This window comes from Gracilinanus agilis, chromosome 3 (assembly GCF_016433145.1).
Source record: "Gracilinanus agilis isolate LMUSP501 chromosome 3, AgileGrace, whole genome shotgun sequence".
Lineage (NCBI taxonomy): Eukaryota > Metazoa > Chordata > Mammalia > Didelphimorphia > Didelphidae > Gracilinanus > Gracilinanus agilis.
Genome location: NC_058132.1, coordinates 55,439,843 through 55,465,146, shown reverse-complemented (window position 1 = coordinate 55,465,146; position 25,304 = coordinate 55,439,843). Strand labels below are relative to the sequence as shown.

General features: G+C 41.0%; 1 protein-coding gene across 2 annotated transcripts in view; it reads left to right on the top strand.

The window, feature by feature from the left end:
• CAPZB (capping actin protein of muscle Z-line subunit beta) overlaps nt 1–25,304 on the top strand; it is a 168,114-nt gene that overhangs the window by 120,080 nt on the left and 22,730 nt on the right. For both annotated transcript variants that reach the window (XM_044667820.1, XM_044667819.1), the window contains exon 4: nt 1,615–1,728. In XM_044667820.1, the coding sequence (XP_044523755.1) occupies nt 1,615–1,728 (114 nt within the window). The remainder of the gene's footprint in view (nt 1–1,614; nt 1,729–25,304) is intronic.

Genomic DNA, 25,304 nt, shown 5'->3' with positions numbered 1-25,304 from the left:
AGTTTATTAAAAGTAGGGAAATGATAAACACAGCCCTAAATCTATCAAGCTATATCTCCTCCCACCAATATAATACACTCCTTCTCATGGGGTCTGCTCTTCTGATCTTCTCAAACCCTTCTTATATCTCCCTGCTCTTAACTAAGACCCCAAAAGCTATCTGACTATAAACTATCCTAAGTTATATGGATTAAAAAAAAGGACAAAGAGGAAGGAAGGACTCACAGGTGTATTCGAACCCTTAGCTAAAGCCTGGGGTTGGCTTCACTAGATAACTCAAAGTCCCAGTTGACAACCCTTGGGTTACCTTGGCTAATTGGATTTCTGGCAGATGGTCTCTATACCTCAGGGAAAAGGCAGTTCATTCCAAGGCAAACTTTCAACCAAGAAATCCCTAATCTCTCCACAAGATTAGTACTACCAAGGGAAATTTGCCAGAGCAAAACCTCATTCCAGCCAAGTGGAAAACAGGAGTCCAAGAATGACTGAATATTAATGCCATTAAACTCCCACAATCCTTCTCCTTGTCAGAATCCTCTCCCAGGGCTTGTATCCTCTTTAAACTAATCCATGAAATTTACTCTATCCCTTACCTACATTCCTACAACTGATGCTCATTGTTATTCATATTATGGACAAATTTTAGTCTTCAGTGGAGAAGGATGGTCTTCAGTGTCCCCACACTGAAGAAGTTATAGATTGCTAAGGTAGTAATGGAGTTGTTTAGACACTGCCTGATCCTTTGCTTTGAGAAAGGCCAAACTGCCTCTCCACCTAACACACTCCCACCCCACCTCACAATCTATCCATCTCCTGCCAGCTTAGGTCATATAACCAATTAGAATGCTTCAGAGCATGCACATTTAGAGTATGCATGAGGGAATCTGTATTATATTACATTAACTCCCACATGAAGAGCAAAAAAATAAAGGTTACCATTTATTACTGAATCTCGGTGTTGAAAAGATCCTTGTAGAACATCAATTCCAATCCATATCTGACTTTAAAAATCCCCTTCACAACATCCCTGGCCAGTGATATGATTATCTCCCCTTCACTGGAATATTTGCTAGAGTCAAGAACTTGTTGCATTTGTCCAAGAAAGGCAGTCCATTGGTTTTGAATGGCTCTCATCTTTGGGAAATTTGTCCTTACATGAAGCCGAACTCTGCTTCTTTGTTTCTTGTACCTTTTGTTCCTGCTGAGACCAAAGAGAATGAGTCTAATCCCTCTGCCATGTGACAGCCCTTCAAATGCTTGGATTCCCTCCTCCATACCCCCAATGTTCTCTCTTGGTTAAGTAACCTCAGGCCTTAGTTCTTATAACCAATTTTTGTGTGGCCTGGTCTCTAAAGTTGTCACCACATCAAGAGAAACTTAATGGAAGAAAACTCCATAAACATGTGTTTCAAGTGTCTGGGTTGTGTAAATTATCAGAGAATTTCCCACAAGGGTTATTTGTTGCCACGATCCCCATAGTTATTTAGCTATTAGTAATAGCATACTTCCTGAAATATCATCAGCTCGAGTCTTGGGTCTATCTACTGTTCCAAGGCTTTATTTCCAGCAAAGACTCATTGATGTGAGGTTGTCTTTTTGTTCCTCTCCCTGCAGGTCACCTTGGAGCAACAGGTATGACCCACCATTGGAAGATGGGGCCATGCCATCTGCTCGCCTGCGTAAGCTGGAGGTAGAAGCCAACAATGCCTTTGACCAGTACCGAGACCTGTAAGTTGGTTAGATCCTCCCAGAGCCGGGGCTTGGCATGTGGGCAAATCAGACATGGGAACGAGAAGCCAGGCTATCTTGCCAGTTTCCCTTAATCAATTTGATCTCAATGAGTCCTAATTGTAGGCATAAGATGTATGGCAATGTAACTGATTTTAAATAGCTCCTCGGGAGCAAGGCACATATGCTCCTTGGGAGAAACTACCATATAAATTGAAGTTGATTTCAATATTCATCCCGTTAAGCTTTGTTATAATGTCCTGAGGCTGGGGGGGAGGAGATGGTTACTGCTCTCAGACCACATAACTGAGACAGTATTTAAACAAGGCTTGCACAATGTGACCTCTCCCAGCCCTCTAATTGAGAGAGATTTGACAGGTATGCAACACTGTATTCATTAGGGCTCCCACATGATCTAGGACTATCTTCCTCTTTTCTTCTTTCTTCCTTCCTCTCTCCTCCCCCCTTCCTAATACTTATGCTGTAGCAGAATGGGTAAAATTAGTAAACATCATCTTTTCCTGAACTTCGGACTTAGAAAACTAAACAATCTAAAACTCTTCCTTAGAAGCAGTTGAAAAAGACTTCCAAGTAGTGAAAATAGTTATGTACATATGTACCCAATGGAACATACACGTGTGTGTCAGAACCCATGTACCTTAATTCATCAGTCAAATCCTTCCTTTGGCATGTTGACTCTTATTAGAGATACTGTCAAAGATCAGCACTAGGTGACTTGTGACTTCCAATCAAAGAGCCAGAATAACTATATTAAAAGCACTTTATATAACAAATACTGAAAAATGTCCCCCCTGGTGGTCCTTAAGGGAATCAATAAAGGATGCACGGGGTTGTCAAAAATAATTACACTGCCTAATAATTGTGGGTTAGAATAATGATTCAGAGGCATCATGGCACAGTCATATGCTGTTTGCTAAGGTAGATAAGTGGGGAATATATTTTAGGCAGAGTTCCATCAAAAATCATTTACTCAGAATAAAATTTTGGACTGGAAAGGGGCCTCCTTCCCGAATGCTGTCCAAAAGGAAATGACTTCTTGGGTCCCAGCGGCTTGTGACCATCCTCTAAGGCCTGGAGCAATTGTGATCTGTACCTGAGGAGGCAATATCCCCACCAGTGAAGTCACAGTATTGAAAGGGGTCTTAAGAAAGAGCTGGCTTCATTAATGAGAGGCAGATGGTGTGAGTAGAGGCTTTGCACTCTGCCAAGCCAGGAAGACCTGAATTCAGATCCTGCCTCTGATAGGCATTGACCATGGTATATTTCCTTATATATGTAATCATGGGCAATTTGTCAAACTTTTCTCTACCCAAGGCAGCTCTTCATAACTTTAAATTATTGATGAATTCCTAGTCTTCATCAGTGGAAGAAGCTCTCAGACCAGAAGGTTCCTATATCCATGACCTTCAAGCCTTGCTTTAAAAAAAAAAAAAAAACAGCTTCAGCTATCTGAAAAGTGGTCGTGTACAGGAGGCTTACTGTACAACCATTTCAAATAAAGAATCTAACCTCAACCATTTATCTTCTTGATCTCCATAACTTGGGAAGGAGCTTTCTAAAGAGAGGGTGGAGAAAATAAGTCCAAACCACAAAGCTTGTCTGAGTTAATATTGATGGAGATGGGCAGAGAGTAATGAGGGACAGTAATAGAAACAGGACTCTCACACCCTGAAGTCTTATAGTTCTCACAGTTAGCACTAGTTAAACATCAACTGCAAATCATCATTAGTCAAGCATTAATTGCAGATAAGATAAGGTTTGAATCCCAGGACCTCTGACTCCAGAGCAAGGGTTTTTCACATAACAACCTCAAAGTCAAACATGCTTAGAGGGGAAGGACTCTGTAAAGAGTAAGGGAGTTACCACAGCCCAAATAGCAGCTTCATCACATTGACATAATTTCAAGTTAGAATGAACAAGGATATGCCTTCCATCATTATTGGGCTTGGTGAGAGTAAGCCATGCCTTCTGCAGAATCTTCTGCAGAGGAATCCACCAAATACAGCCTGGTAGTTGCCCTCTCATTCTCTCTATAGAACCAGCCCATCTCCTTTTCTAGTCATCATAATGTCCTTGATAACATTTTTTTTAGTGAAATTTTATTCTAATACCTTCTGTTTGTTTTTTTTTAATCCCTGAGTCATTTCTTGTTATATCATGCCCTTCATGCCCTTGAATCCTCTTTTGTAGGGAACTTGAAGGGATCTTTTATATCACTTCTCTTATTTAAGAGATGAGTCTAGCCTGTGGAAAAGCAAAGTGGAACACTTCCCAGCTGTGTAACCCTGGGCAAGTCACTTATCCCCCATTGCCTAGCCCTTGCCACTCTTCTGCTTTGGAACCAATACACAGTATTGATTCTAAGGTGGCAGGTAAAGGTTTAAAAAAAAAAAAAAAAAGCAAAGTGGAGAAAAAGTGGTTACTTCCCATATCCTGCCTTGAAGTGAAGATAATCTTCTAACTTGGGCTATCTTTGCTTATTAGTGCCTGACCCACAGAAGGTGCTTTATAAATGCTTGTTGACTGGATAGGGGCGTCAGTGGGGCAATGACCTGGGCCCAGAATTGACATTGGTAGGACGTGGAGCTTGAGCAGGATCTCACTTGGGAAATTCTCGGCCATATTCTCCTGATCCCATGACACTGTGACTCGTTTTTTTAATGACTTTCTCTTTGAATTTCAATTTCTCATCACAGTCAAAGCAATGGAAATGAGATTCTCATAATATTTGCAGAAAGTCCCAGATTTCTATTAGAGTCAGTTGTTAGCAGGGCACTAAAGTCATCATTTCCCTTTGAGTTCACCATGAATCAGTCAAGTATACTGAGTTACCATCCTCTCTGTGTAGATTCATTCATTAGGCTTAGTCTACAATTCTCCAGCCCCTATTAGATCATATACTAGTTTGCTCAATTTTGATTCTTAAAATTTTTTTTTTAAACCTTCACCTTCCATTTTGGAATCAATACTGTGTATTGATTCCAAGGCAGAAGAGGTAAGGGCTAGGCAGTGGAGGTTAAGTGACTTCCCCAGGGTCACTCAGCTGGAAAGTATCTGAGGTCAGATTTGAACCTAGGACTTAATCGTCTCTAGGCCTGGCTCTCAATCCACTGAGCCACCCAGCTGCCCCTTAAATGGTTTTCATTCTGAGTTAAATAAATCTTTTTTGCTAACTGACATTTTTCACTTCCAAAGCTTTCTTAATGTCAGATGACTTAATAGATAATGTCAATTAAACAACTGAGCAGCCACCTTCCTTCACATTTTTTTAAAATTAATTTCCCTTGATATTCTTGATCTTTTTTTCTTCCTTTTACTATTTTTATAAAATACAAAAAAAAATGGTTTTTTACCCAATTGCTTGATAGCAGTGACCTTAAATGTAAATCCCTTAGGTTGAACCGTAGAGGAAACAACCCATGGAATTAGTGACATGTAGTGGAAAGTGTAGATAATTAGAATTAGGAGGCCTTGGTTTATATCCCAGCTGTTACTATTTGTATGCCCTTGAGCAAGTCATTTCCTTTCTGAACTCCTGTTTCTTTCATCTGCAAAATGAGATGTTTTGGCCCTAATCTTCCAGCTCTGCAAATCTTAAGATTCTTTGAACTTGGGAACTCCATGTTTCTAACTATATAGTTGCTCTTAGGGACTAGGGAGGAGGGCACTCAATCAAGTATTGAAATTAGTTTTGTCTTTTGGTCTAGGGCAGTGATGGGCAAACTATGGGCCGTGGGCCAGAGAAGGGGGGAGCCCCTGAAATATCCTATCTGGTGGTTCAACATTATTCCTAATCTGATGAATACAATGAGTAGGATACAATACGATGAAACTTCGAAAGAGTTGCCTTAGAAACAGATGGACAGATGAGCATTTCCTTTCCTTTGGCCCCCTCTTTAAAAAGTTTGCCTGTCACTAGTCTAGGGAGTAAAAGAACATACTCTTGATTTGGGATTCTTCACCCTTTTTTTTTGTCACAGACCCTTTGGGATCCCTGGTGATGTCCTTTTCAAAAGAGTGTTTTGTAAAGTATTTAAAGGAAATTTTATTTAGAGATTTGTAATGTTAAATACATAATATTTTTCCTCATCCAAGTCGTAGGTTCCCTGAAATCTGTTATTAGATCCATGTACCCCAGGTTAAGAAACCCTGCTGTGAATGAATACATTAGTAGCAGTGAGTCGGTAGAGAATTCTTTGGCAGCACTAGCTGTCTCCCTAGGAAGACTGAACGCAATCAGGATGAATGGGGATCAGCAAACTATCACCTGAATCTGGTCCAACCATTTACACAATTTAAAAAAAACCCAGGTGGCTGGTTCAGTTCAGAAGTTCAGAAATTTTCATTTTACAAAGTAAAATAAAAATGATAAACTTGATTTTTGGTCCCATCAATGTTTTTGTCATTCATTTTTTTAAATATAAAAATTTTCCCAATTACATGCAACAATTTTCATCGAACGTTTACCTAAATTATAAGATCCAAATTATCTCCTTCCCTCCTTTCTTTCCTCCCTCCTGGAGATGGCAAGCAGTTTGGTCTGGGATATATGTGTATTATCATGCAAAACTTAATTCCATATTGGTCATTGTTGTAAGAGCATATTCATAAAACCAAAACCCCCAAATAAAAGCACAAGAAAACTAAAGTGAAAAATCCATATGCTTTGATCTGCATTCCTTCATCATTGTATTGCTGAGAGTAAATAAGTCTATCACAGTTGATCATTCCACAATATTGCCATCTACTGTGTACAGTGTTCTACTGCTTCTGCTTATTTCACTCTGCATCAGTTCATGTAGCTCTTTCTAGCTTGTTCTGAAATCATCCTGCTTATCATTTCTTATATTACAAGAGTATTCCATCACCATCGTAAATAACAATTTGTTCAGTTTTTCTCCAATTGATGGACATCCCCTCAATTTCCTATTCTTTGACACCACAAAAAGAGCTGTTATAAATATTTTTGTACAAATAGGGGTCCCTACCACCACACACACCTTAAAATTTTTTTTAATATCTCTTTGTGATACAGATCTAGTAGGGGTATTTCAGGATCAAAGGATATATTCACAGTTTTATAGTTGTTTAGCATAGTTCCAAATTGCCCTCCTAAATGGTTGGATTTGTTCACAACTCCACAAACAATGCATTAGTGTCCCAATTTTGCCACATCCATTCAACATTTATCATTATTCTGTCATATTGGCCAATATGACAGAATATGGTGAAGAGTAAGTGTCTCAGAGTTGTTCTAATTTACATTTCTCTATTCCAGAGTGATTTAGAACATTTTCCCACATGATTATTATTAATAGCTTTGATTTCTTCATTTGAAAATTGCTCATTCTTATCCTTTGACCATTTGTCAGTTAGGGAATGCCTTGTATTCTTATAAATTTGACTTAGTTCTCTATATACTTGAAAAATTAGGTCTTTATCAGAGAAATTTGTTAAAAAAATTTTTCCCCAAATTGTTTCCCTTCTAATCTTGGTTACATTGATTTTGTTGGTACAAAACATTTTTAATTTGATATAATCAAAATTATTCATTTTTACATCTTGTGGTATTTTCTACCTCTTATTTTGTCATAAAGTCTTCCCTTCTCCATCTTTCTGACAGGTAGACTGTTTCTTAATTGGCTTATGGTATCACCTTTTGTGTCTAAATTATATACCCATTTTGACCATATCTTGGTATAGGGTGTGAGATATTGGTCTATACCTAGTTTCTGCCATATTGTTTTCCAGTTTTCCTAGCAGTTTTTGTTAGCCAGTAAGTTCTTATCCTGAAAGGTAGGATGTTTGACTTTATCAACACTAGATTCCCAAGGTCATTTACCCCTGTATATTGAGTGTCTAATCTATCTCATTGATTCACCATTCTGTTTCTTAACTAGTACCAGATTGTTTTTGATAATTACTACTTATAGTACAATTTGAGATCTGGTACTGAGAGGCCACCTTCCTTCACATTTTTTTAAAATGAATTCCCTTGATATTCTTGATCTTTTTTTTTCCAGATAGATTTTATTACTATTTTTATAAAATACTTTTTTTGATAGTTTGATTAGTATGGCATGGAATAAGTAAATTAATTTGGGGTAGAGCTGTCGTTTTTATTATATTAGCTCAGTCTCCCCATAAGCAATTTGTATTTTTCCAGTTGTTTAGATCTGACTTTATTTGCCTGGAAAGTGTTTTATAATTCCTGTGTTTGTCTTGGCAAGTAGATTCCCAGGTATTGTTTGTTGTGCAGAGTTATTTTAAAGGGAATTTTCTCTTATCTCTTGCTGCTGCACTTTATTGGAAAAATATAGAAATGCTGGTGGTTTGTGTGTTTATTTTGCATCCTGCAGCTTTGCTAAAGTAATTATTTCAACTAGCTTTTTAATTGATTCCCTAGGATTCTCTACTATGCAAAGAATTAGCTTCTTGTCTATTTTAATTCCTTAAATTTCTTCTATTATTGCTAAAGCTACCATTTCTAGTACAGTATTAAAGGAGTAATAATGGGCATCCTTGTTTCACCCCTGATTTTATTGGGAAAGTTTCTACTTTATCCCCATTACATGATGCTTGCTGATGGTTTTAGATAGATACTACTTATCATTTTAAAGGAAAGGCCCATTTATTCTTATGCTTTCTAGTGTTTTAATAGGAATGGGTGCTGTATTTTGTCAGAAGCTTTTTCTGCGTGTATTGAGATAATCAGGTGGTTTCTGTTAGTTTTTTTTATTGGTATGGTCAATTATGCTGATAGTTTTCCTAATCTTAAACCAGCCCTGCATTTCTGGTATAAATCTCACCTGATCATAGTGAATGATCCTTGTGATATATTGCTGTGGACTACTTGCTAGCATTTTATTTAAATCTATGTTCATTAAGGAAATTGGTCTGTAATTTTCTTTCTATGTTTTTTGTTTTTCTTCACTTAGGTATCGGCACCATATTTGTGTCATAGAAGACCTGTCATTCATTTAGCCAAGATTGCATTATTTGTGGAAGCATCCTGTCCCTTGCCACTTCTTTCTCATGTCTACAGCTTTTAGTGAAGGCAGCCTGTGACAGGCTGACTTTTATGGAGCTTTTTGACAAGCTAGGGATTGGGGGTATAGTACTGAGGGGCTTAGTTATGAGAGAGTCACAGAGAGGCAGACATGAGAAGAGGAATCATTACTACTATTTATCCTGTTTCTACTTTTCTGTGGTCCAAAATTATTATATTTTCTACCTTTGGCTTTCCCCACTTTATAATGGCTGTGCTTTAAAAGGGTTTAGAGTTGGAAGGAACCCAAGAAGTCACCTAATATGGTTCTTCATCCTTGATCCATAATCCATACCCTTGGCACACTTTTCCCCTGCAAAATTCCTTTTAGTTTCCTTTATCTCATTCCCTTTTGTTCTTCTGCTCTTCCATTCTCTTCTCTCCTTTTTCTTTCATGCCTCCATTTCCTTTTTTTCTGTAAGGAAACTGATGTCCTGCCTAAACTAGATCATAAACTTTAAAACTAGAAAAGACCTTAGAGACAATCAAGTCAATCCCTCTCATTTTACAAATGAGGTAACTGAAGCACATAGAGATTTGTGATTTGCCTTGGGTCATATAACTTTATATCTAAGTTAGGATTTGAACATGATTCATCCTGGCTTCAAATCTGGTGCCTTCTTCATTATAGCACCTAGTTGCCTCATCAAATTCAATCCCTACATTTTGAACAAGGAAAAATCAAGTACATAGAGGCGAAAAATACCATAATCATGTTTGGTATAGTAAGAACAAAGCTAGGACTTAAACCTAGTTCTTGTGGTGCCAATATTCCCAGATGTTTTTAATCAAAGTGGATTCTCCCTCCATTAATACATTTGGAAACTCATCTATACCTTAGTAAATAGCCTTCTGGAGTTGCTTTAGTTAGAAAAATTCATCATGTGGTGTACAGGCCTCTAATGATGAATGAACCTCTCCTCATCATGTGAGGCAGGTTTTTGGACAGACAGTCTTGTTCAGGTCAGGTATTTCTAAGTCTTTCCAGCTCTGCTCTTCATGAAAATCTACAGCCCATTCCATACCTGATGCCACAATCAAGTAGCCTAGGAAGTTCTTAGTGGAGGAGTAACCGTACAGCACTCATTTGATTCCTTTGGCAGCAAGTGTACTAAGGAAAGGTTCGAGAAGCCTTTTCCTTTAGGCTGAGGCAAGTTAGCCAACGTCTTTGTTTTATTTTGAAAAGGCCAGCCAAGGCAAGCTTCACTAAGACTAAGGATTTTGTTTTTTTACCTCATATTCCAAGGTCCTGAGGAGGGGAGGGGGTTTGAGTAAATATAAAAGAAAGATCCTAGGGTCCCCTTTTCTTAAGTAAGCTTTGGTCTAAAAACTGAATGTTGCATGTGGGACATCATTGGATAACTTTTCATAATTAGACAGCTTCTTAAGTAAGCTTTGGTCTAAAAACTGAATGTTGCATGTGGGACATCATTGGATAACTTTTCATAATTAGACAGCTTTACTTTTTATAGCCTAATACATTTAGGTGCAGGTCCCCATTAGCCCCCCATCTTTGCTGCAGTCAGCGTTTCCTTATCATTCATTATTTTGAAGACATTGTTAAATGAATAGAGAGGGATTTAGAACTGAAAAGTAACTCACCCCTGTAGACATACATACCACTTGTTTCCAGAGAGTTGAAGCTGGTAGTTTTCTTGGCAGGCACCTTTTTTTTTTTTTTTTTTTTTTTCCTGCAGGAAAATAGCATCACCTTCATTCTCAAGCCAACATTTCCAATGGGGAAAACTGGAATTCTCTCTTCTGACTTCTATTTTTGATCCCTGATTTTCTTTAAAGAATTCTTGACTCTTCAAGGATCAGAATGAATGATCAGTATGTGGAATTAATGGGTAGTCATGAGGATGAACTGAAAAGCAGACCTCCAAGTCTGTTTCTAAACTTATAGACTCATTGAACTTTAGAGATTATCTACTCCTTGAGAGTCTAGCATGTAGCCTATGGACCCCTGCAGCTTGAGGTGCCTACCCAGTGCTTTTGTCTAAGTGACTATGTGCCCTAATAAACTAGCATCACCTTTTCAGCAGCCTGCTGAGGCCTCTGTAACCTACTGGTGCCAGGAGTTAGGTCAGCAGTCTTAGATCATTGAAAGATGGGGGGGAAATATCACTGGTCCACTGTACATGTGGATTTCTATTCCATGGCCTGTTATTTTTTTTTTTTTTTTTAAACTTGGACACATCCTAAACTAGGCTCCTCATTTTATATTTGGGGAAGCTGAAGTCTAGAAAGGCCAAGTGGTTTGATTGAGAACATATGGCTCATGAGTAAGTCCTTGTCACCAAAGGTTTTCAGGAAGAGTTTCACTGACCTCTCCTCAGGGCTTTTACAGGATCGGTTGCTTCCAGCTCTTTCAGATTCCAGGTCTCCAGTGGTCCACACAGAAAGCCCTTCTTTCCTGCTCCCTAATGCAGCATTCATTCCACATTGAATGTGCCATCTTGCCTTTTGCATGGTACCAGGAGGGATGGAGTCAGGAAGTAAATGCCAACACTCCTCTTGACCTTTTTTATAAAACATTTTTCAATTATGGATGAAGAATCTTGATATAGACCTATAATTGCTCCTTCTCCCCCAAGCCAGAGAAAGGAGCAAGTAATAGGCAAGGTGTTGAGTTGGATAACAAGTACTGCTCTCTTTGAATTCCCTCAGGCTGTGTTCAAATTATATTCACCATTTCCCCAATTCTATCGCAGCTTTTAACAAAATAATCCACTTTTTCTTGACTGCCTGTTCTGTCATCAGTTAAAAAAAGAGGACCTATAGTATGGTGATGGTAATCATTTTTTCCCTCAAGAATAAATATTGGGGAGCTGTTGATAGCTTAGCCCCTACCAGCTTTTTCATATTGAACTTGTCAGTTTGCTGAAATTTCTTAGGAGATGACAGCCAGGGTATTGGTGCTGGGAGTACTTAAGATCACCTCTGGTCATCTTAAATTTCATCACTCTCTTCCCTTTCTGTCTATATGTTACTTTCATTCCCCCCACCCCAAGTTTCCTTCCTAAGATTTTTTTCTTCCTAATTCACATGAGCACTTAGGTGAATGCCATTTGAGTTTAGACCCTGGGAGAGAAAGAAGATGGCCCAGGAAAGAAAGAACTCATCCATGCTTGGCCAGTGAGTTAGATTACTTTCTTCCTCTGGCAGTGTAGTTCCATCTGGAGTGTGAGGATGGATCACTTTTTGTTTTCTAAAACAGTAAACCTAACAGAGCCCATTTGTCAAGAAAACTACCTCCATTGGCTGTTAGAGATGTCCATTGTACAGGAAAGAGATTCAGACCCTTATCAGCTAATTTTCTATGAGCATTTCCTTTAAGAATTCCCATTTGAACCCCAGGATCTACTAGCCTGTTCTAGGTTCCCAGAGAAAACAGGAAACCTCTGTTAGTGAGCTTCAGGTTGGGATCTCACAGCTGCTTTTCTTAACCCTGGTTCCGCCTGAGGCCAGATGTTCTAACTGAATGGGTTGGCATAGCTTTCTTCCAAAGATGATTACTCCCATCTGCACCCTGTATGCTGCGATCCTTGGCTCTTAACTCCAAGCAGATAATACTTTCAAACATGCGGTTGTAATTTATTGGCCTTATAAGTTAATTTTAGTGGGTGTGCGATTGATTGAAATCAAAGCTTAATGAAGGCCAGAGTAGAGGGTTAGAGGAGCAGGGTAGGGAACAATATTTTGCTTTTTTTCATTGCTCCAGGTCTGAGATAATCTTCAAAGGCTTTAATTAGCTTTTCTAATCAACCTTTCTTTGGAAAAGGAGGTTTGCTGAATAAAAAAGTTTGCTTGGGGGGGGGGGGGTGGCTAGACTCTTTCTGGCAGTCCTGAAATCCTGCTCCACCAAGAAATAGCTAAAATGTTAGGACCTTCAGTCAGTCCTTCTGGGTTATTGATGTTTGCCTCCTGCCCCCAGTTTGGGACCATTTTAGCATGTTGGTGGTCTCCCTCCACCTTTCTCTTTCATGACTCCCCTCCTGCTTTTACTTGAATCTTGTAATCAAATTGAAGCTGTCTAAAGGTGTTCATCATTTTTATAATAATAGAATATGGAGGCTCTAGTAGAGACAACTCTGCCTTTCTTTGGAAAGAAAAAATTTTAGGAAAAAAGATGTAATGTTATGCTCTCCATCCCCCTTCAAAATAAGGGTACTCTTCAGGTCAGAGTCAAATAACATTTCTCTCTGATTTGATTCAAGGTTTAATTAAATATAAGTGACATGCTTATCAAATGGGAACAATAGCTAACATACTAACTAATAGTTGCAACCTGAAAAGACCTTGATGGGCAAAAATGTTGAGCAAAATCTAGTATAAATAGGAAGAAAAATAATAGCATTTATATTGAATTTATTATTATTATTATTACCTTATTATTACCCCCATTCTTTACAGATTAGGAAACTGAAAAACACAAGTGCCTTTTACCTAGCATCTGAGGCAGGATTTGAACTCAGGTCTTCTTGACTCCAAGTCTAATGCTGTATTGACTGTGGCACCTAGCTGCTTCTGTAAATTATTAATGTATATTCTATACATAATTTTCAAATAAATTTCACAGAAATTAGAAGGAAAGAATCATGGCCAGACATCTGAGGTGGGTTGAGAACTCAAAGTTAGCCAGAGGTGTGAGGTGACAGAGCCCCCAGTGCCATCTTAGACCATAATAAGAGGCCCTGGCAAGCCATATGTATAGAATTGTCTTCAGTCTTGAGCACCATATTTAGGAAAAGACAGAGGATGTGTAGAGGAGAGGCAGGCAGCAGGGTGGAGAAGGCCCTTCAGATCAAGTTGAGAGGCTGGGGGGGCAGTTAGCCTGGAGAAGAGAAAACCTGAGGCTGAAGTATGTGAATGAAAGAAGATAGAATTGTCTTCAAGAATCATTATTTGTGGGGGCAGCTGGGTAGCTCAATGGATTGTGAGCCAGGCTCAGACCCAGGAAGTCCTGGTTCTTACCTGGCCTCAGACACTTCCTAGCCGTGTGACCCTGGGCAAGTCACTTAACCCCCATTACCTAGCTCTGACCACTCTTCTCCTTGGAACCAATCCAATACATAGTATTGATTCTAAGGTGAGAGGTAAGGATTTTAAGATAAATGAATGAATAATTTTTTTGAAAAGAGTCATCATTTGTGGGACAGTTAGGTGGCTCATTGGATCTAGTGCCAGCCTTGGAGGCCAGGTTCAGATTTGGCCTCAGATACTTCTTAGTTATGTGACCCTGGGCAAGTCACTTGAGAGTCATCATTTGAAAGAAAGATTAGACTTGTTATTCCTGACCTCAGAACAAAATGAGAAATAACAATAATGCTTTATGGAGGTAGGACTGCCTCAAGAAGTGCATGTGGAGTGTTCCTCCACGGAGAGGGTGGGCATGCTATAGAGCAGAGGTCGACAACGTATGGCTCTCGAGCCATATCTGGCTCTACCTCCTGACCTGCCAGTCTGGGCAGAGCCCCAGGATGTGCCCCAGGGGGCCCTTCAGCGCCCCCCCCCCCCATATTCCAGTGCCTTCCGCCTCCATCCTCCTCCTTCTGCAGGCATTTATGGCTCACACTGCCAAAAAGGTTGCCGACCATTGCTATAGAGGATGCTGCCTTCTGAGAGGCCTTGATTTGGACAACCTCTGAGATTCATCCCTTTGCAGATATTCTCTACAGTTTAACACCTTCACTACCTGTCCCTCAGGTTTGTTTTGAGGCTCCAGTGAGAAAATGAGATATTTGAAGGCATTCTGCTCTGCCCCAACTGCCCTCCCAGGCAGCAAGCACCTCTCCTCACTCCTTTAAAAACCCCCATGGCGATTGGGCTCAGGTGACAATCAAAGATACAGCCCAGCTCTGGGTGTTTTCCCATTCCATATGAGTTCTCACTCCAGGGACCTGTCTGGAGAACGCAGGGCAGCAGTGGGCTGCTTGACCAGGAGGAGCATGGAGTAAAGTGGAGGAATAAATCTATTTTGGAAACCCATCATCAATAGGTCATCCACCAAAAGTTCATGGCCCAGATCTTTCATGAAAAAGAATTACTCCTTGAACCTCTTGCTCATCTCACTTGGGCTCTCTTGTTGGGAGAGTTTGGCAAACACTCTGCTCACACAAGGCATCATGCTTACTGCATAGATGAACACTGAAGCAGTCCCTGCCCTCAAGGAGCTTTCACTTTGATAAGGAGATTACAGAACGCAAGTCAGTATAATATAAGCCCAACTATGATAACAGCAACATTTGGAAATGCTGTCAGCAGTGGAGTCTTGAGAATGAATCCTGAAAGAGTATGTTACAAGGCATGTTGCATAATAGAAAGGGCTTCTAGGTCCTGATCTCCTAAGAATTTGATAGAGCCTAAAGTCATGTTTCTGAGATGTCTGGGATGTGGTTTCATCTATAAAATGGAGTTACCAATGCCTCCTCAGCCTCCTCCGCAGAATTGTGAATGCATTTGAGCAAATGTGTGTGAAAATACTTCGAAGAATATGAAACTCTTTATAAATTCAAGATTTTTGATGATTTCAGGGCTAAATGAGACTTGAGGAACTCCTTTTAGTCCATCCCCTTCCTCCAGCTTCAGCCTATTCCATATTTTGTTCTGACATGGGTGATTCCAACGTCTCCTGGTTCCAAAGACTTTTAGGAAAGGCAGGCAGTTCCTCAACTTCTGTTATGTATCCCTCACTCAGAGAACTGGTTGGTTCATAAATTGGGCTCTGAGATCCAGCTCGTCAGAAGTATAATTAGTATTTTCGTTTTGACATATATTATTTGTCTTCTCAACCATGCAGAAAGAGAGGCTTTGAGAACACAAGGTGCCTGCCTGCCTGCTGTGGGGCTTCCCAGCTTTCTCAGCCATTAGGCAGCCATGGGGTTATATAATGACCTCAGCATTTAGGTGGAAGTGTCCTTTGCCAAGGAGGGGATTGGAATAAGAGAGGTGAGGTGAGGCACAGGAGGTTCAGGTCCCTGCTTTAGAAAGAATGGAGTTGGAGTCAGTTCATGGCCTCCCATTCGAAGGTTGGGGCTAGAGGGTAGGGGGAGTGGTTCAGGGGTCCCTTGGGATTTGCTAGCATAGCCTATCTGCTTCAGTTTCTAGAGTGTCTGACCTTCCAAACTCTGCTCATTTTGTTTTGCATTGAAACAAAAGAGAATCCCAAATCCCAGATAAAACACCCTAATGAAGGCTGCTCTTCCTCTGATTGCCTTCTGCTAGAAAGATTGGGGGTAGGGGGAAGGTGGTGAAAAGAAGCCCCTCCACTTTGATATGCTCCACCCCCCAACCTTCTATTACAAAGTGAGGCCCCTCTTTTAAAAATTCTTAAATGCCTAAATCCAAATAGCCTGAAGTCATGCTTTGGGCTATGTGCTGTAAAATGAGTCCAACTCTGGCTGGAGTGAAGAAGGGATTTCTCTCTTTTGGTAGAGTAATACCTTCCTCCTTTTCTCCTGTTCTGAGAGCCCTGGAGCACTTGGCACAGAATGGTTTCCTGTGAGCCTCTGCTGCAGTGTCAGTGATGTTACCTTGAATGGTTTGGTCAGCTCCTGGCTCTGCTAGAGCCTGGTCTTAGGAGACAGTAGCCTGGAACACTCTACAGTGCACCCTAAGCCCCTACCATCAGCCTGCCTGCCTCCCTCCATGTTCTCTTAGGCTCCTTCAGATCCAGCATCTGGAAGGATTTCAATTTCTTTCTCTTTCTTCCTTCCACTTGGGCTCTGGGAGCAAGGATACCTTGGTCTGACTTGCTGGGTAACCTTGGCCAGACTCTTAATTCCTTGGGTAGTTTTCCATTTTCTGGGCTTGAGAAATAAAGGGGTTGAACTGAACTGAAACTCCAAAGTCCCCTCTGATTCCTTTATTCAGATCTTTTCCTCCCTCTCCCCTTCCTCCTTTTCCTTCAGCTTCCCTGCATTATCAGTCTCCATAGTTATTGTTTCATAGTCATTAGAATCAAACAGTGTCAGAGCCAGACAGGTCCTTGGAACAAAGTGTAGGGGGCTAGATGGTAGAGTGGATACTACTGGCAGAGTAGAGTGGATCACATGTTAGAGGATACGGAAAATCTGGGTTCAAATTTTACCTCTGATATTACTAGTATGTGACTCTGGATAAATGTGTCTTCACTCTCTGAGCCTCAGTATCCTCTTCTGTATTATAATGGGGATAATAATCCCTGGAGTGCCTACTTTCCAGGATTATGGTAAGTAAAGCTCAGATGAGATAGTGCATGTAAAATCCTTTGTAAACTGGACTTTTAAGAAATAGTACTGGGCATTTATATGGCACTTTAAAGTTTCAAAAATGTCTTCTATAAAATAGTTCATTTGGCCATCACAAAAAACCTGAAAGGTTGGAGCTATAATTATCCCTATTTTGCAGCTAAAGAAACTAACGGCAAAAAAGGTGAGTGACTCTCTCAGTCCCAGAGCTCATTCATGTCCAAGGCAGGATTTGCTGGCCCAGCCATTCTGTCCCCTGTGCTACTAGCTGTCTCCCATAAAGACTGGCTTCTAATAAATGTTTGGGGAATTGGATTAAATTTTAGAGCTGTTTTTAATCCAACTAAATCATTTTGCAAGTTGAGAAATGAAGCAAGGAACAGTTAAATGACCTGCCATGAAATGACTGGGCTGTCTTAAAAGGAACCTTAACTGAAGCAAAATGGGAAAATAGTGTATTTTCCCCAGCACAATGTTGTGGGGTCAGGGGATGAGTGTAGGACAGGTTAGGGCTATCACCAAGGGCAACCCAGTACTCCTCACCTCCAGAAAGCAGAACTTGTTTGCCCAAGATTGCTGCCTGTTGCAGAGAGAGATTTATTTCTCTTGAAGAAAAAATCAAAGCCATGCAAAGATTGCTGGAAAAATTGCAGCCGCAGTCCAGATGTGCCCTTGTAAAGTAGGGCTGGCATTGCAGTTGCACATGCCTAAGCTCATTGGTATGTTTGCTCCGGGGGCTATTGCACCTGTGTGTACTGGAAAGAAGCTTTGTAAAATACCTGTCTCAGGTCCACAGTCAGTAAACTGGGGCTGAATACACAAACACTCTGTGCTCTTGGGGGAGTCATGGATGTGGTCAGCCCACAGGGCAAGTGCTTTCACCATTTTCAATGGTGTCAAGTTTACCTTCTGTGATTGGCAGATATTAAATCATGCCAATGCAGGAAGTAGCATCCCAGATTTATGTAGCAGTCTTCCTTGAACAGCTTAGAGAATACTACATTACTACCACCTGGGCACCACGTTCTGAATGGAGCATTGGAAGGGGTGACCAAAATGGGTAGGGGACTAGAAAACCCTACCACACTGGGAGATCTATTGAAGGAAATGACAGCATTTTACCTGGAGGAGAGAGAGCCGATGTGGGACATAACTTAGAACAATTATCTCTTGGAAGAGGTATTAAACTGATTAGGGATTACAGGGAGGCACATTTTAGCTCAAGATAAGAATGAATTCCCTTATAGTGGGAATTTCCAGATAGGTAACAGGTCTCCATCACTGGAAGTGGTCCAACAGAAGCTGAATGGTCTCTAACTGTAAGGTTGCTGGAAAGGTTTTTGCTTCAGGATGGGCTGGACTAGACTAGAGGACCCTTGAAGTCCTTCCTAACCCAGTGAACTCTCTACTTCCTATGCTGAATGATACAGTCAGAAAATGAGGGGCAGCTAAGTAGCACAGTGGAGAGAACACCAGGCCTGGAGACAGGAGGTCCTAGGTTCAAATCTGGCTTCATACACTTCTAGTTTTGTGATCCTGGGCAAGTCACTTAACCCCAGTTGCTTAGCCCTTACTGCTCTTCTGCCTTAAAATCAGTGTTTCAGTCTGAAGCTTAGGAAGAATCAACTTGACAGTTGAATGGAGGTTGAACTATAGTGGAGAGAGGCTTGATTCTAGGACAGAAGGTAAGGGCTTTTTTTTTAATGGGGGGCATTTCTGCTTAGGATTCTCTGCAGATGTGGAGAATAAGAATGGAAAGAGAATTTTGTAGTGGATTGGAATGGAGACCAGACTTGCTGATCATTTATCTTTTGCCCTTTATTAACATTTACACTTCTGTGTATATGGCCTTTTTTTCCTAGCTGAACACCTGACGTGAATGGGTCTCTGTCTGCTGATCAGAACCAACTGTTCATTCACTCATTTGTGCCCATTCAGCTCCAGAACAAAAGGAGGTCTGGGCAGCAGGTTGCAAAGGAATGAATGGCATGTCAAAGAGAGGAAATTTTAATGGAATTATTACTGCCAGTAACAGTATGTCCCCCGTCCCACCTGGGGACCAGCAGTAAAGAGCCCCCTCTGAAGACCTGGGCTCTGATCCTGGTTCTGCTCTTTGGTCTTCCCTTCTTAGCATCATCCTTTCTAAAAGGCGAAGGATGGACTACATGGTCTCTGAGGGCTCTTCCAACCCTGACATCCAGCCAGCAATGTTCTGAAGGCCCTGATATTCAATCTGACCACATACCTCTTGCTGGTTCCCCACAATGGGCAAATGCCACTGCCCTCTGGCTGGATAGCCAATGAAAATGAGCAGTCACTGTCTGGAGGAGACTATCTGTCGCCTTAGCTCGTGTCTCTTGGCATAGAACATGCAGGCTGAAAATAAGCCTCATAGATCACCTTGTCAGTCAATCAACAAACATTTAGTAAGAGCCTACTCTGGGCAGGCACTGGGTTAAGTGCTGAGGCTTAAAAAGAAAGGCAGAAACATGCCCTACACTCACAAAGGAGCTCCCTATCTTAGTGGGGGAATCAACACATAAACAATTATCTTCAAAAAACAGATATGGGAAAAATTGGAGATAAAATGCTTCCTGCAAAAGGAGGGGATTTAATGTGGATTTGAAGGAAGCCCAGAGGGAAGATGAGAAAGGAGAGAGCTCCAGGCACAGGGGGTAACAAAGGAGGTAGGAGAATAGTGTCTTTTACAGGGAACTGGGGACAGCTGGATAGCTCAGTGGATTGAGAGCCAGGCCTAGAGATGGGAGATCCTGGGTTCAAATGTGACCTCAGACACTTCCTAGTTAGGTGACCCTGGGCAAGTCACTTAACCCCCCCCCCCCCCCCCACTGCCTGGCCCTTACCACTCTTCTGCCTTGGAACCAATACACAGTATGGATTCCAAGATGGAAGGGTTTAAAAAAAAAAAAAAGGAACAGCAAGACTAGTGTCACTGCATCACATGGTGATAGGAAAGCTGTAAGAAGACTTCAAAGGTAGAGGGTTAGGAAAGACAAATAGAAGGGCAGCTAAGTGGCTCAGGGGATAAGCACCAGACCTATAGATAAGAGATCCTGGGTTCAAATGTGACCTCAGACACTTCCTAGCTGGATGACCCTGGGCAAGTCACTTAACTCCCACGGCCTAGTCTTTACCATTCTTCTGTCTTGGAATTAATACTTAATATCTATTCTTACACAAGAGTTAAAATTTATCATTAGAATTGATTAAATAGGAGGATGTCATGGTCAGACTGGAACTTTAAGAAGAATTACCTTGACAGCCGAATGGAGATTGGATTATAATGGGCAGTGAGGCAGGCAGAAGCAGTATCAGAGGAGATGTTAGGTAGGTAAAATCTATTGGGCTTGGCAGCAAATTGGAGGGAGTTGGAAAGAGAGGAGGAGACACCCACTTTAAGATGTCCAGTTGACAGCTGGCAATAACAAGACAAGAGGTCAAGTAAATCTGAAATAGTCAGCATAGAGATGGTAATTAAATCCTTTGGAGTTGATGAGATAGATCTCCAAATAAAACTATGGGCTTGTGGGCTAAATCCTGCTTTTGTACTGGAGCTAAGAGTGCTCTGTGTGTGTGTGTGGGTGGGTGGGTGTTTGTTTCATTTTTTAAATAAAGCTTTATTTTATTTAAAAATATAAAAAACCTTTCTTAGCTGAAGGGCCCCACAAAAATATGTAGCCCTTGAAAGTTTGGCAACCCCCTACCCCCAGGGTAGGAGTTGTATACCTAAAACAATGCTTTGTGGAACACCCATGATTAACAGGCATGACTTGGATGAAAATCCAGCCTTAGAAGGGAGGGATCAGACAGGTAGGGGGAGAACCAGGAGAACCTAAAAAGAAGAGAATACCTATGAGAATAGTGTTCCCCGGTATGAGGGTAAGAGTTAGGGAGGAGAAAAAGACTGGGCCAGGCACTGATTTCATTGAGGTGTGAAAAAAAAGTGTCCTGGAGGCTGGTAGTCAATACCACCAGTATCTTGATTGGGTTATAAATATGAATTGAAAGAACCTCCAAGAAAAACAATTTACCAAGTGATGATGCTAATAGCAAATACCTCACAAAAGGATTTTTAAATGATTAAGGAATTCTTTTTTGGTTTTTCTAAACCAAAGCCTTTTTTTTTTAACTCTTACCTTCCATCTTAGTATTAATACTAAGTATTAGTTTCAAGGCAGAACAGCCATAAGGGCTAGGCATTGGGTGTTGTGACTTAACCAGGAAAAGTCTGGGGTCAAATTTGAACCCAAGACCTCCCTTATTCTCTATCTACTTTGCCACCTGACTGTCCTTCTAGTGTCTTCTTAAGGACAAAAGCTCCTTTATTTGACTTGAGGTGGATGAAGAAGAATCCTGCCCTTTTCTCCTGCTTCTGATGCAAAGGTACCTGGAAAAGCTCATTTCCCTAGTGCCTTCCCATAAGTGTTGTTTCTTTAGATCAAGGCAGAGTGCGCAAACTGAGGCCCAGATCTATAAAACTGCTGAGAATGAAGGAGATAAGAATGACTTGCATTTTTGAATAAAATTTTATTATATTAAAAAAATATTTTTTTTAATCATTCTTAGCTCTCAGTCATACAAAAACAGGTGGCAGGCTGGATTTGGCTTTTGGATAGTTTGCTGATCCCTGAAAGATGACTGCTAGTTTTAGCTGGGCTGTGCTTTAGTAGAATATAACAAAAGAACTGAGTCCAAATACTGTCTAGAGAACTTTGGGTAAGTTATTTAATACCTCTGGTCCTCAGTTTCCTTCTCTATAAAATGGAGATAAGTTACCCTAGCCACATCAGCTATTGTTAGAGAAGTATTTTGTAAGGTATAAAGGTCTATATAAATGTGTTATTCAAGGTTAAATTCCTCTTTCCTTTTTATCTGTACAAATCCTTTGTTTCTGAAACTTCACAGTACATAAAAGTCCCACACAGTTTAATGCACCTGATTTTACCCTTTTTTCTACTTGGCTTGTAGATATAGTGAGTCTTGGCTACAAATAAGCTGTTAATGCTTTGAGGAGCAGGTCTTATCTGTCACAAGATCATGGATCCAGAGCAGAAAGAAATCACATTCTTCACATACATACAGATCAGAATCAGTGCATAATTTGTGAGGTTAATTTTAGGGAGATTCCTGAGGATCAGGGAGATTAAGCAACAAACTGCTCATAGCCGCATTGTCTGAGCTAATATTGGAGACCAGGTCTTCTATGTGACCAGAGGAGTTGGATTGGGTAACCTGGAGAACCAAGGCTTTGTGTTCTTGCTGTATGTTAGAAAGCCAGCCTCTCTAAACCTTCTTAGGCTGGTGGCATTAACTATTTCTGTTCCCCCTCCTTTTCCTTTTCTGCTTGGGTTTGATCCATGATTCTATCCAATCACTGTCTTGAGAAGTGAGGGGAAAGGAATTGGGGGGGGGACATATATATATATAGGCAGTCTTCACAATACTCACATTTACATTTACCCTGGCCTAGCCATGGCTCTGGACTGGCCAGCCCAGGAATTGAGTAATTCACACCTTAGAGCTCAGATTCCTGAGACAGATTTCCATCCTGGGGTCTTTATGCACACCTCAGTTTCAGACACTTCATAAAGCTTTCCGAGCCTAAATATTTTCTTTTCTTCTCACTTCCGTGGAACAGGTCATTCTAAGTGTGAAGCCCATTAGGTTGGAGGGCTTCATTTTTCGCCTACCCCCTACCCCTGAAGTTATGTGGTTAAGGATTAATGGACATAAAGGCTGTGTAGTCAGCCATTACATTATTCAGCCTGGAAAAGTGATTTCTATGGGCCTGTGGTAGAGGAGAGCCTTACTGATGAATGAGGCCTTTGGTCTCACCTCAGGAATCTGCCTTTGCTTCTTAGGCTAAATGGCTATGAAGGTTAAATTGTAATTGTCTTGTTGATGATAAGGGTAATGACTCACATTTCTGGAGTGTCATCATAAAGTTCCTTCCCCACAGCAGACAGTGAACTAGGAACAGCCAAATAATACTATGTCTGTTTTACAGATTTACAGAAACTAGATCTCTGAGAACAGTCCTGGCCTGCCCAGTATCACACAGCTAGGAAACAATCAGAATTGGAATTCCAAACCAGTTCTCCTTAGTTCAAATAGATTTCTTTTGCCTGTCTGCACAGGATGCATTAAGGTTGGTTCCTGGTCTTTTGTTCAATAAGAGGCATAAATGATGCCATGGAAATATTCCTCACTGGACTTGGTATCAGTCCTGTGTGATCTTCAGTGAGTCACTTCATTCCTTAACTTAAAGAAAAAGAAAAATGGAGTAATAATTGTCATGTTTTAGCTTATGTTCCAGTGCTTAGGAAGAATAGACATTTCTCTTTGGGAAGCCTCCATTTAAATGTTATCCATTCTCTACAATCTATCTGTGTTTAGTATGTTTCTTCCACCCGTCCCCATGAGCTTTCCGAATCTATTTGTCATTTTAAGGCTCTTCTTACAAGGGAAAACAGATCATTCTGAAGGAGAAGGGCCTCTTTGCTCACATTGCCCCCCAGCTGTGATCAGTAATAGGCATGCTCCCTTCTTTCTCTCCTCCTAGAAAGCCAGTGAAATTCTGACACTCTTGGGCATTGGCAAAACACCCGGAAGGCTTCAGCTCATGCCTATCCCAGCATGCCCTCAACACATGGCTGTATTGGGTTGTTCCCATTGACGTGCAAGGCCCAAGAGGGAGTCATCTGCAATGGCCAAGCTGCCTGATTGAAATGGCATGTTAGCATTTAAACAATATTAATACTATTTGACTCATTAAATATACAAAGGCCAGTTTAAGTGCTTCCATGTGTGTGCTGTTAGCTCGGGCAGGAGCCTCGTCAGATGGCTTCATGTGGTTTTAGACAACATTTTAGTGCATTCTTAAAATACCCACAAAAGCCTTTATGTAAAAACTCATAAATGTAAACCACATAAAAATTATTTTTTCCCCTGTTCCATGTCATTATGATCAAAGTACAGTAGGTAAAAATAAATTTCCAAAAGCTCGTTGAGGTCCCTTTTTAATTAATGTTTCACGCGCAAAGCAAGCCCATAAACCATGTAATAGGGGAATTGTCTGTGGACCCTATAATAATTATTCTGCTAGTTGTCTTAGAGAGTATGTTTGGGGAATTCTCGACAGCACTTGTTGGGTCGAGATTTCTGGATGACTTTAGAAGCAATCCCTTTGCTCTCTTTACCTCTGATATCAGGCAGGTTGGAACTTGAGATTGCTGTGGGCTGCAGCCATTCCTTTAAGTCCTGGAAATGCAAGACTGGTTCTTGAATAGTGAGGGCTATTTGTTTTAACCGGCTGGTTCAGCCAGGGATACCCTGGTTCCAAAGAGGGATATGGGCTGGCTTCAGTGGAGAGCTTTGAGGAGACACCAGAGAAAAATGCTTTGCAAACTTTAAGTCACTGTATAAATACAAACTATTATCAGCATTGTTGTTATTCTTTAGTTCAGTAGCAGTGATTTATCATTGAACACTAAAGCAAGGCCAGTTGGTATTTGGATAGCATGCTACTTCTGCCACAGGTCTTTTGGGCCTTTTGACCTTGTAAGAGGAGCCATGAGTGGAGGGAGAGAGAGGAATATAAGAAGCTGAGGAACTCTGGAGAGAAACTTTTCACCAAAGATGAGGGAGAAGTGGAGAAATTTTCCCTTTGCCAGGCCACAGGGTGGGGCATTGAATGGGAAATGACCAGTTCCACCTTATAAAATGTCAACACACCCCTATTTTTCTTTCTGGACATAAACAGAAAACTGGAGGAGAAATGGAGGCTCCCTAAACTTTGGAAGGCTGTCCGGCCCCCAAGATTTCTCCTGGTTTCCTTCCCAGCTAGTTCCACCCTCCCCGTTTCCTCCAGTGTTCCGGTGCACATGGGGTTAGCATCCACCCAAGAACAACATGGTATCATGGATTTGGGAAGTTGAGTGATTGGTAGGCCTCAAAGACCCAAAACTTTTCAGCTGCAAAACTGTTTAGGGAGCTGACTGATGAAAATGCCAGCCGGGTTCCAAGCTGTCTTTCCAATGTGGCCTTGTGGTCACCAGGCCAAAAGTAGGAGGGAATTATTGGCTCTCCCACTTCCCCAGCACATAGGGATGCCACAGTCATAAAGTTGTTTTTCTCCCTTTTGACTTGAGGCTGCCCTCCCTACAGGCAGACTGGACGGAAAACTCACCAGGTTTTAGAATCCAGTGATCAGCCGCCTAAAGAAACAGTGTTAACGAGCTTGTTGTGGGCTGATT